This window comes from Portunus trituberculatus, chromosome 24 (genome assembly GCF_017591435.1).
Source record: "Portunus trituberculatus isolate SZX2019 chromosome 24, ASM1759143v1, whole genome shotgun sequence".
Classification (NCBI taxonomy): domain Eukaryota; kingdom Metazoa; phylum Arthropoda; class Malacostraca; order Decapoda; family Portunidae; genus Portunus; species Portunus trituberculatus.
In genome coordinates this window covers 9,965,812-9,978,311 of record NC_059278.1, presented here as the reverse complement: position 1 = coordinate 9,978,311, position 12,500 = coordinate 9,965,812, and the positions used below count along the sequence as shown (strand labels likewise).

At 44.5% G+C, this 12,500-nt stretch overlaps 1 protein-coding gene across 4 annotated transcripts in view; it reads left to right on the top strand.

The window, feature by feature from the left end:
- The window catches only part of LOC123508149 (spore coat protein SP87-like), an 8,246-nt gene extending 564 nt beyond the window's left edge, over nucleotides 1-7,682 (top strand). Inside the window, exons 3-17 of one of the 4 annotated variants that reach the window (XM_045261678.1) lie at nucleotides 35-166; nucleotides 311-469; nucleotides 1,352-1,586; nucleotides 2,561-3,100; nucleotides 3,146-3,514; nucleotides 3,594-3,692; nucleotides 4,220-4,405; nucleotides 4,600-4,785; nucleotides 4,952-5,047; nucleotides 5,174-5,368; nucleotides 5,518-5,712; nucleotides 6,089-6,184; nucleotides 6,427-6,577; nucleotides 6,955-7,106; nucleotides 7,458-7,682. In XM_045261678.1, coding sequence (XP_045117613.1) covers nucleotides 35-166; nucleotides 311-469; nucleotides 1,352-1,586; nucleotides 2,561-3,100; nucleotides 3,146-3,514; nucleotides 3,594-3,692; nucleotides 4,220-4,405; nucleotides 4,600-4,785; nucleotides 4,952-5,047; nucleotides 5,174-5,368; nucleotides 5,518-5,712; nucleotides 6,089-6,184; nucleotides 6,427-6,577; nucleotides 6,955-7,047 — 2,732 coding nt within the window. In that variant the 3' untranslated portion in view covers nucleotides 7,048-7,106; nucleotides 7,458-7,682. Of the gene's footprint in view, nucleotides 1-34; nucleotides 167-310; nucleotides 470-1,351; nucleotides 1,587-2,560; nucleotides 3,515-3,593; nucleotides 3,693-4,219; nucleotides 4,406-4,599; nucleotides 4,786-4,951; nucleotides 5,048-5,173; nucleotides 5,369-5,517; nucleotides 5,713-6,088; nucleotides 6,185-6,426; nucleotides 6,578-6,954; nucleotides 7,107-7,457 lie in introns of all 4 variants that reach the window. The other 3 variants (XM_045261677.1, XM_045261679.1, XM_045261676.1) reach the window with 3 other exon arrangements.
- Nucleotides 7,683-12,500: the final 4,818 nt, after the last annotated feature.

Genomic DNA, 12,500 nt, shown 5'->3' with positions numbered 1-12,500 from the left:
TTGAACTAGTCTTTGTCTTCTTTATTATTTCTAGTAAGTGTTTCGGAATCGGAGGAAGAGTGTAAGCAAGGAAGAGTTTGCTGCCGCTTTCGCCCCAATACATTGGAGTATATGCAGTGTTGTGAGAGGCACCAGTGCCGCCCTTCCTGTCGCAGCGTGCCTAAAGGTAAGACTGCTAAATAGTGTATTCTTAATGTATGTACCTTTAAAAGCTCAAGTTGAAGCTTTTGAAAATGTTCCTTTTCATTTCAAACTCTTGACACTTAAGACTGATAAGTGTGAAGCTCAGTGAAAATATTACTTTCCACAGGTTGCTGCTACAACAACAAGACATGGAAGTGGGGCAGCGTGGTGGAGGCGGTGGACGAGGACTGTGTAGAGATAAAGTGCGCTGCAAAAAGGGTTGCCCATTGGCCCTACCTCGTAGCCAAACTGGTGCTTGTTCCTCAGACTAACGTGCTGTGTTTTGGTGAGTGAACGAGCATCGGGAATGGTTAGCAGTATTGCGTGTGTGGTAGAATTTAAGTATGTGAAGGGCATGTATAAAAACCGAAGAAATAAGGGAAGCTGCGAGACGTTATCAGGCCTATATACACGGTCCCTGTATGAACGCCCTTAGCTATTTATACATCCCCATCCATGTAGTGTTATCTTGCCAAGCTCCCCGTTGCCTTTGCACTAAGCATTAACAACCTGACAAGTATTTGTCCAATCCCCTATTCATTGTGCACAAAAACCCGATTACAGAGTCCGTTCCTCAACTACTATATAATTGTAGATCCATTTCTTTCCTACTTTTCCTAAGCCCGAGATTTTCAAACTGAACCAATTGTTTTCGGCTTTGTCCTGGATACTGATCCTAAGAACTTATCCCTTTTGGTAAACTTGTATGCCACTTAAACATTTGTATCAGGTCCCCGCTTAACCTATGACTTTTAAGGAATTCAATTTTATTGGCTTCAGTATCACTTCCTAGGTAATTCCTCGCACGCTATCTTCTTCCACTATCATCTTCCACTGTATCCTTTTAGTCACTAATATTTCTCTTATTTGGGGACCAGAACTGACCGCATAAAGTAAATGTGGTCTAACGCTTTTAACACTACGAAAGAGGAATCCTAATACCGTATTTACTTTGTTCCTTGCTTCTTATCAATTTTCTTAGACCTAGGTCGGAGCTAAATATAACTCCTAAATCCAATTCTTCTATCTGAATCTACCGGTTCGTCGTTGTTTATCAATTGTTCGAATTTCCTAGACTTGATTTTAAACTCCATATGCCATCTGTATGTCCTCAACTCCGGTAAGGTGAGCGTGGTTTAGACGATATTTAAGCAGTATCACTTTACAGAACCAAAGTGTGGGGACTGCAATGAACAGCGGTGCGTGGATGAGACGGGAATGCTGCGGGAAGAAGGCGAAAAGTTTTACATGGGCAGGTGCCGAAGGTGTGAGTGCCTTCCTAGTGGAAGGGTAGTCTGTAAACCTGTGGATCACGCGTGTCCACCTATACCCACGGCCATCCCTCGGCATTGCACTGTAGTAAAAGGACTCTGCTGTGACACGCTCAATTGTTCAGTGGAGCGGTGAGTTTTTATTAATTCTTACACTTTATTCGGCTTCCATGATTGATGGTCAGATCAGCTTATTCATGCGTTCATATTATTGATGGGTGCTTAATACAGCGTGTGCCATTTAGCGTTATAGAAATAGCTGGTGTTTGGATAGCTTTCCGACGCGGGTGAAAACCCGTATTCATCTTCCTTTCCTACCCCCTCCAGTGGTAAGCTATTTGACCCCAAAGTCCTCATCGGGCACGAGGGTCGCACTGGGCGGGCTGCGCATGGACGATGCCACGTATTTGTGTAACTTGAGCAGTCAAATATTCCTGTAATTTTAACTGTAGCAGAGGGTCACACTTGTAGTATTGTGGTCTCTGGTGTCGTTCTGAGGTGACTTATTAAAATTTGTATTTAGTTATTCAAATGAATAAATAGACCGTTCTCAGTTTGTGTGGCATACTAAGGGGAGGGAAGTGGCCGAGTATTCAAATTTGTATTTAGTGATTTAAATAAGTTGTTAAAATGGAGTGAGGGCGGTAAGCGCAGCCAGGATTGTCGCATAGATCGTTCTTGCAGTTAGTGTGGCAGACTAAGGGGAGAGGAATGCCTCTGCAGAGATATCTTGTATGTTTGGGAGTGATGATGAGTTTGGGAGCAGTGACGAAAGTAATTGAGCTCCATCTTTCATTATATTATGAAGATTCTCTAATGGGAGATTACTGCCTACTGGAGAAAGTACCAGTTTGCTGTTGGGTTAGGGGGGAAGTGTAAAGCTCGCTGTGGTTTCGAAGCATGGGCCTCGACGGAACTGAATTAAACTGCACATGAGTGGGGAAGGCAATTCATTTGGATTGTTGATAGTGTGTATTCAGGAAACCTTTCATGCCTCGTTTCCCTTCATAATGATTACCATGCCATGTAATATGAACAGAATACTATTGTTCAGAATAACCTATGGAAAACTAACTGTACTCTTGTCTTGTGCTTTCCCAACGCAGCACTTGTCGTGATCTTGACGACGATCGCGAGCATGCCCTGTACACGACCTGGAGAAGCGACCCGTGCACCATCCACAGGTGTACTCTGGCAGGCATCCTCACCAGGCGGGAGTCCTGCAGACCGATGCCACACCCTAACTGCATGAAGGAAGAAGAGTATTATAAAATCATTTCATCCGAGGAATGGAGTAGCGGCAGCTCTGATGAGGGAACTAGCGAGGGGAGCAGCGACACTGGCGAGGAAAGCCAGGAAGGAAGCGGCGACACTAGCTCTAGCTCTGGCTCTGGCGAGGGAAGCGGCGGCTCTGGCTCTGGCTCTGGCACTGGCACTGGCTCTGGCGAGGGGAACGGCGGCTCGGGCACTGGCTCTGGCGAGGGGAACGGCGGCTCGGGCACTGGCTCTGGCGAGGGGAACGGCGGCTCGGGCACTGGCTCTGGCGAGGGGAATGGCGGCTCGGGCACTGGCTCTGGTTCTGGCGAGGGGAGCGGCGGCTCGGGCACTGGCTCTGGCGAAGGGAGCGGCGGCACGGGCACGGGCACGGGCACTGGCTCGGGCACTGGCTCTGGCTCTGACGAGGGAAGCGGTGGCTCGGGCACTGGCTCGGGCACTGGCTCTGGCGAGGGGAGCGGTGGCTCGGGCACTGGCTCGGGCACTGGATCTGGCGAGGGGAGCGGTGGCTCGGGCACTGGCTCTGGCTCTGGCGAGGGGAGCGGCGGCTCGGGCTCGGGCTCGGAGTCTGGATCTGGCGAGGAGAGCGGCTCGGAGTCTGGGTCTGGCGAGGGAAGCGGCTCGGGCTCGGGCTCGGGCTCGGGCTCTAGCTCGGGCTCAGGACCTGGATCAGGCGAGGGGATCGGCGAGGGGTCTGGGTCAAGCTCTGGCTCTGGCTCTGGCGAAGAGAGCGGCCGATCAAGTTCCGAGGAAGAGTTCCGGTGCTGCCCGAGGTGGAAGTGCGGGTGAGTCCTGATGACATTTGTTAACAAGACCGTGTGACACTACACGGGCAAAGTCCTTATGTCGACCTAAACTTTTCAGGCTCGACTGTCGCGTCGTTCGCTGCTCCTTGGTGCCTCCTGGTGAAGACTGTGTGGAAGTGTATGAACCTCTTGCCTGTTGTCCTCGCTGGAAGTGCAGGCAAGTCTTAGACCAGAGAGGTGAGGCATGAATGATTTGAATTGGGACACTTGTAGAATAAAGTTAAGAGGTAGATGTGAAAGATTTAGCTGTGTATGAAAAGAAATAAGATAAAGGATTTGGTGGAAATATAATCAAGACTGGATTTAGAGGGCTAAAAACTACGGGTTGAAACTGTTCCTGCATAGTCTCATTAATGAATTCTATGATATAGATTAGTCATTGGATAAGATTTGGGTATGAGTGCTTTGAATGAGTGCTTAGTTGTTAGTGAAGGCAATGGTTTAGAGATGGGCCATATGGCATGATTGATGGGTATAAATGGGGTATAAATGATTTAGTTTATCAATGGTTTAGAGATAGGCCATATGGCATGATTGATGGGTATAAATGGGGTATAAATGATTTAGTTTATCATTCTGATATGGTGGTAAGAATAACTAGTTAACATGTCTGCACAGGCATTGTTGCAGAAGGTTGGGAGCTACCGTAAGGGAGCATAATAATTAATAGCGTACGTTTCGTAGCGGATGTGTGGATAGGCACCGCCAGTACCACCACCTCGGCAGCGTGTGGCATCCGACGCCCTGCACAACCCTTGCTTGCAGTCCCTTAGGAATCGTTAATACCACGAAGCCCTGCAAACCGAAGCCACATGACATCTGCTTCGAGGAACCATCAAAGGACGGCTGCTGCCCTGTCTACAGTTGTGGGTCAGTGACCGTACATATTTACGTACAAAGAATGTGTGTGGTGTGGATGGGTGAGGGATTCTTATGGGTAGTTTAGGTACGAATCCATCTTTCGCCAAAAATCTAAATATTTCTACATAATTGCCTTTTAGATTTGTAAGGTATCAGCTGTTAATTCTTGATCCTCGTTTGTCTGGTTTCATTACCACTTGCAGCGGATGTGTGGACGAAGAAAATACATTCCACCCAATGTTTAGTAAGTGGGAAGTGACGCAATGCAATCGTCTAACCTGTACAACAAATGGCATCATTCCTTGGGAACCGGAATGTCCACAGAAGCCCCACGAGAATTGCCGCAGAGGGCCCAGAGGCAAGGATTGCTGCCCTGTGTGGGAGTGTGGGTGAGTGTGGTGATGGGTGCAGGCAACCATTTATAGGTCTGTAGTTGAACTGAGAGTTATGAAGGTGTTCTTTATTCTCAGGTGTTTGTGGGTGGATCCCTGATTAGATGGGGTAGTAAAGTGAACATGTAAATCACGCGTTGACAAATCTCATTTTGCATTTTAGACCCGATTGTCGAACTGTGAGATGCGCCGGGCCTCTCCACAGTGGCTGCACACCTCACATGGAACCGCTGACCTGTTGCCCAAGATGGGACTGCAAGTAAAGGAATTCGCGCATAATGTTGATTAGGGTTTGCTTTACAATTGATAGAATTTACAATTTCAGTTGAGTAACATGATAGATCCTAACAGACTTGGAGATAACTGTTGCAGCTCTTCCTGGCAGGTCTTGTGTGGACGAGAATGATCGCAGGCAACCATTGGACAGCACTTGGCGCACGAATGATCCGTGCACAAACCACACCTGCACGGAGAAAGGAGTTACTTCTGTTAGTGTCACATGTGCGCTGAGCGGTCCCCCGCGTGAAGGGTGCTTCGAGTACACTCCTGAGGGAGAGTGCTGTTCCCGTTGGAACTGCAGGTTAGCGAACAATCAGTTGATTATTTCTATCTATAGTTTATGCAACCTCACGCAGCCACGCGCACTTTATGCAGTTTCTTAAAATTCATTAGCACTTATGTATACAAGTGCACACGCCTACACTTTTCTCACTCGGCGTCATTCAACAGCGGTTGTTTGGATGATTACGGGGTCTTCCACCGGATTTTTGAAGCATGGAGCAGTGACGCTTGTACCAGACACTTCTGCGCCTCGTCCGGCATAATAACGCAGGAGTTGCAGTGTCCACCTTTGGGTACTATACCTCACCCGAACTGTGTTATGCACCAGGAGCCCGGGGAATGTTGCTCTAGATGGAAGTGTGGGTGAGTGTAGGTCAGAACTGAGAGGAGGGCAGAAGAATGATGAAGGGAAAATAGATGCATGAGTAGACATGAAATGCCAATGAAGTTTCGAGGGTGAAGATGGAGTTTAGTTCACAATTTATGAAATTTAGGTAGAAGGTAAACTGAAGGTTAGGAAAAAGAAACGGAAGGCAAAATCACAAGTACAAGAAGTATGGAAAAGTAAATCTTGGAAAGCCTCCAGAGGAGCAATTGCGTCTTACAGAATAGGGTCATTCGAAAGGGGAACATTAGGAACTGGAATTAAAGTAACTGGAATAGATATTATCAGCACAATTTTCATTGTTCAATTGAATAGATGTTGCAGTTTAACTATCTTTCTCCATTCTTTCAACAGACCAGACTGCAGGCTCGTATTGTGCCCACGACCTCCAGGAGGAACCTGCACGACGCACCGTCCTCCCCTTGCGTGCTGCGACGAATACCAGTGCAGGTACGAGACACTGCAGGGTTGTCTTGGCCGTGCTAGTATTTGTTTTAGGTTGTATGGTTCTTCGTTCTGAAATTATGGTCGATAGTGGCACTGAAATGTAGTAATAGGGATGTTGTATACTCTTGGTGTGAAATTTCGAAGTTTTAATATACGTGTGTATCTTTTGGGTTGCACTAGAATTGAACAAACGGTGATGATTTAGTGTTAAATGGCGGTCTACATCTTACCACGCCCCATTTCAGCACCGGCTGCACAGACAATCAGGGCAGGAAGCGTAACCTGGGCGACACCTGGTTCACACCGCCATGCCTACTGTACATCTGCCGGGATGAAGGAGTAGTCACCCACAATTTTTGTGATGCCGGGTCCCTGTATCGCAATTCTACTAACCTGGTAAGGGACGTCCGTGTAGCAGTTTAATTTTCAACGTTGATTTCGTTGAAAATTCCTTTGTTCTAAAGCAATTGTATAATTTTCGTTGGTAAATTTAATCCTACAGCAGTTTTATTGGAATTTCAGCTCGTTTATCAGGTTGTAGCCATGGTTTGGAATAATATAAGCAGTTCTCCTTTTATAAACGTTATTTTGGTGCGTAATCAAATTGTAATATTTTTTCATACGATCGATTTCGTTTCTAATTCATTCATTTAAACTTTATCAAAATTTTTCACGTATGACTTAATTTGAACTTGGGATTATTTTACCATACAACCATTAGTGGGAAGTAAACAAAATGAAGTCTTGTACAGATCCTATTCTTTCATCAACAGAAACGATCAGCTGGGTTTGATGAGCCTGCGTATGGTTCTGAAAGCAAAAAGGCAGCGACAGCCGCGCCGTCGCTACCTGACCAGGCCTCTTAACATAAGTGATGGCCAGGCGCTCCTCACCTTCCCTTAGCTCCCGGTGGCGTTGCAGCGTGGTGAGTATCTGTAGTTGTGAGGTACTGCTTGCACATCCTGAATTTCCAGTTTTTTTGCTCAGTCTTTTGCACATATTTTTTAAACACGACTTGCTCTTAATGTGTAAGTTTTTAGTAACTTTTTAATCTGTTAAGTTTTAATCTGTACATTATAAAACCATCCTCGGAAGAAATTGTCGATCCGAACAAATGTTCAAAACTAATATATTTTATACATTTGTATTATCCGTTGTGTTGTGTTCAGAAGAAATTGTCGATCCGAACAAATATTCAAAACTAAAATATTTTAGACATTTGTATTATCCGCTGTGTTGTGTTCAGTATCTTCAAAGTCACATACTTTGGTTCCAGCTTTGAGGAGTCTCTTGAGAGATGCATTCCTTCTGATCATCTATCGTGACGTCTGCGAGGTTGCTGCCGCTTACCACTTTCTGTGATAATTTTACCTTCGTTTAGAACATGTTGTGTGATTTAGGATGTTTAATTTAGAGGTTTGTTCTGTTATTTTTATGAATTTAGAAAGGTTGTTTTAATACTTTATAACGTCCAGAATTTATTAAAAAATTGATTTTGAGACTACCTTCGTTTGACTGCATATAGGTTTGGGTCTGTGGGCCATAAGGAAACCACACTAGCTCTATCATCGTGAAACTCTTCTCCAACTTCCGTCATACCCTCCCCCTCCTCCGTTCTCTTTAACACTTTTTCTCTCCATTCCTCAATGACCACTACTAGCATTCCAAAGTTCCGTTTCCTCTCTGGGCCTTTTGTCCCTCTGGTCTTATCCGTCTTTTCCTCGCCTTGCTTTCATCTCGTCTTCAACACTTTACCTGGGAGGTGGCGCCATAAATCTCGCCCTTTTCTTAGGACGTAGATGGATGAGCTGAAGGGAGGAACCAAACGGTAAGGACCACCTCTTCCTTCCTCTCCTTCCCCTTACCTTAATGTACCTTGAGGATATTTAAGGGCGGGAAGCATCTGGTACTATAATGCGTGGGCGTACTGAAAGGCGGATGCTCTTTCCCCTCTAAATAGCGAGTTGAAGGTTTCGGATAGAGGGGTAGGGAATGGGCGGTTAGGTGTATGAAAGGGTGGAAATCGAGCGTAGGTAGAAACGTATGAAAATAGAGGAGAATCGTAGCTACGAAAGCTAACGCAAGTCCAGGCATTACATTTCGTAAGTATTTGAAAGAAAGGAAGTCTTGTTAAAGTACTTGAAAGGAGAAGAGGGAAGTCTTGTAAGAGCGCAAGATATGAAGGGGGCAATAAGGGCAGGCTGGAATATACGGGTGATCGGTGGAAGTACTTACCTCGCCTGAAGATGTAGAAGAGATCCTGGAAAGGAAGCAAAATGGAAAAAAGAAACGGGAGTTTGGAGAAATATAGTAGACTTTATGGTAAGATATGTTTAGGGAAGAAAGATAGACTAGGTAGAGTTAAGGAACGTGAATAACGAAAAAATAGGAAATGTGGAGGGGGAAGATAATAAGAGGTGTGTGAGATAATTAAAGATGGAATGGAAGTTGAGAGAATGATGGTGAGGAGGGAGTTGCTAGACGTATCATTGGTCAGGAAATGTATGTACGAAAGTGATGACCGTTTTAACATTATTGAGGAAAAGGAAAATAATCGACGAAAAACTTTTTAGTACATTACAATGTTACAAGATTCATGACAAAATTTACTTTGTGATTGTTATAAATTTCTTGTACAAACCTCAAACCAGTGAGGAGGACAATGTGATTATGACGATGTAATTATTTAATCAGATGTGCTTTATTGTTTTGGAAATCCGGACTTGTAGTGCGGTATGCAATGGAAAAAGGTGATGGAATAGAAAATTTTGCCAGCAATCGCACAGTCGCATGTTTAAACCCCAGGGAATCGGTGTGTCCCAGGGGAAGCGAGGGATGTGAAGTGAACCACTGATGAAGTTTTTGTCAGAGTCCAGGAGAATACGAGGCGAGTAATTACGTTGTCACTTGACGGTAGTTTTTTTTCTTGGTGCACGGAAGCTGGTCAAATGTTGAAAAAGGTAAATGAATAAATAAAAAATTAAAATAGTCGATATGTCATAAGTTCTAGGAAAAAATCTATCATAAAACAAGATAGATTATTAGATAAATGACAAAAAATGAAAAATGATTTACAAACAAGGAAAACTACGTATTCCTACTGGAAGTTACAGGGAAGAATTGCAATCAGATCAGTCAGCAATGTCCCGTTGTAGGTAGCGATGCATGAAGTCTGCAACTGAAGCATCATTCCGAGAAGTGGCACAAGTTACCCGAGCACCGGCGTCTCTTTCCAATTACTCTCGTCACGCCTGCAGCGACAGATAATCAACGTCATTAACCTGCTACAATCACGACTTCTTTTTCGTCTGCGTCGTCGTCTCCCTTCCTTTTCTCCCTCTAACATTTGATTGGTTACTTTATACATCTCTTACTGGGTTCTAATTCCTACTTTCACTTTTTTGCTCACTTTCCTTATTTTTTTGTTTAATCACCTTTCATCTTTTACGCGACTTATTTTTTTCTTTCCTCTCCCATTCTTTATCTATTATCTTAAATTTGTCTTCCTTTGCTTTCCTTTTCTTCATTACCCTTTCTAAACACCGAATATTCTTCATTTTCTCTTTCTATCCATCCTATCCACAGTATTATCCTGTTTTCCTCTTCATCCATAATCCAAAAAAAAAAATCTATATCCCTTTCTTAACCTCTTTTTCATCAGTCAACAAAAAAAAAAAAAAATGCAGTATCCTTCCCTTTCGTTACCTTTTTCTTTCACCTTTATCTAGGATTATAGTATCTTTCTCTCCCTTATTTACGTCGTTCGTACACCCTTTATTTAACGATGCAATATTTTTCTCTCCCTTTATTTGCTTCTTTCTTAACATTCATCATCTAGAGAACTACATGTTTCCACCACTCTTTTCCTCTCTTCACTTCCTCTTCCCTTCCCTTCCTTTTCCTCTCCTCAGTCAGCAGCTTTCCCTCACCTTTCCTTATCTAATTCTCTAAAAGTTGAATATTCAAGGTAAACACCACTTTTATCTCGGGTTATAAAAATTCACAGCGCTCTCCACCTGTGAGGAAACTTTTTACCGCGAGGCAAAGAAAATGAGATTGTCCATACTGAATTTTACAAGGTTCCTCCTCGTATACTGCCCGAGGCCGTTCTGGCTTTCATTATAACTTCCTAAGCAGCCGAAATTAAAGTGTGCTGTATGCATTGCCAGCCTGCTGGGGTAGCGGGGAACTGCTCTCATTGGCTGCCCGTCTTTCTGGAACTGTGTGATTGGCTGTTTTGGCTGTTCCTCTTCTTGTTCCTTTGCAAATAGGAAAATTGGATTGATGCAGTGTATGTTTGTGTGTGATGGGGGAAGGGGGGAGATGGATGGCTGGGTGGGTGGATGCGTGTTTTTTTATTTTTCCCGCCTCTCTCTCTCTCTCTCTCTCTCTCTCTCTCTCTCTCTCTCTCTCTCGTGAACATCTGGAAAAGTTATTGTGGTGTTTCTTGGCGTTGCTGAGGTAAAATGAAAAAAGAAGAAAAACTCTCTCAAAATAAAGAAGGTTGTGGAAGAGTGAAGGAGAGAAGAAAAGATGATTTACTCACACCGGCAGCGACATCCCCTCCCGGAGCCCACCTTCCCGCTCCCTCCTGGTTCCCTGCCTTCCTGACTACCTGACTGGCCGCCTTGAAACGCGTGGAATAACTTCAGATAGAAATAATCCCGCAATAACATTTCTTAGGGTCAAGGTAGTTCTGTCTGACCTCCACTGACCTCCACTTCCTCCTCCTCCTCCTCCTCCTCCTCCTCCTCCTCCTCCTCCTCCTCCTCCTCCTCCTCCTCCTCCTCCTCCTCCTCCTCCTCCTCCTCCTCCTCCTCCTCCTCCTCCTCCTCCTCCTCCTCCTCCTCCTCCTCCTCCTCCTCCCTTTCCACCAGATTTTGTAAGTCTCCTTTTCCTGCCGCGCCTGCTTCCTCCCTCCTCCTCCTCCTCCTCCTCCTCCTCCTCCTCCTCCTCCTCCTGTTCCGTGTTTTCCCTTTCTTGCAGTTTCTCGACCACTACCACTATTGCCCCCTCCTCCTCCTCCTCCTCCTCCTCCTCCTCCTTATTTTCCTCCTGCTCCTCCTCCTCCTCCTGCCAGCCGTGGGAGTCATGGTGGCTCGTAAATTCGAGAAAAGTATGAATTATTGGCGTCGCGTCAGGACACAGCGAAAGGAAAATGCTCGATGTAGTTTCCCTTCAAAACTAGAAAAGTGATAAAGAGAATGAGAAAAGAATAAAAAAAAAAGACGCGAATTTGTGGCCTTTGTGGATGTGTGGAGGGAGTGAAGGAGGGGGAGGGTGGGTAATAGAGGAAAGGTTAATAGTGGATTGGGGTGGGAGTGGATAGCGTGTTAGCGACGTGGTAATGGAGGGTGGAGGTATAGAGAACGGCTTGGAGACGATGAAAATGAAAGAAAATGGAGGATTGGATGGTTTAGAAAGGAATAGATGTGGAAATGATAGAGCAAAACTACTAGTACGGAGTTTCTGAATGAGAATAGGATATGATTGAATAGGGTAGCCATGATATCAGTGCAAGAATATGGAAACTTGATGAATTGAGAATGGCTTAAAGAAATAATAATGTATCAAAACAGAGTGATAATACATGTGAAGAAAGGTAGACAGTAAAGTGATATTGAATAGGCCAGACATAAACAATATAAAAGAAGTACTGAATAACTTAAAAAGGGATCAAGGGAAAGAGATAAAGGAGAATTAGGTGTTAATAGATCATAAAAAAGGGAATGGAATGGGATGGAATAGTGTTAGCAGATAAGTGAAAGAAAATGGAGTGTTTCAATGACGTGTGGAGGCATTTAAGGAATGGAACAAACGTAAAATGAGCTTGTAATGACTGGAGTGACTGAGGATGGAAGAAATGGGATGTTAGTATGATGTGACGAAATTTAGGTAATTATGGGGTGGAGCTGGCTGTTAGTGGTGCCAGGGAGAGGGAGCACAGGTGTGATGGGGCGGCAGGGGTGGTGACGGAGAGGAGATGGGAAGTTACGTAATGCAGAGGTGAGGTGAAGATGATAGAGATGAACGAAATAGCAAAGGTGATGAATGATGGTTGTGTGATGATGGAAGTTTGTAATTGAATCTACTGGTACAACAACATTAACGTGAATAACAACAACCATCAACAAAGAAAACTACTACTACTACTACTATTACTACTACTTCTACTTCTACTATTACTTACTATTACTATTACTACTACTACTATCATCATTACTGTTTCGTTTACAATGTGTTGCAACCAATTTTTTTTTCTCTCTCTCTCTCTCTCTCTCTCTCTCTCTCTCTCTCTCTCTCTCTCTCTCTCTCTCTC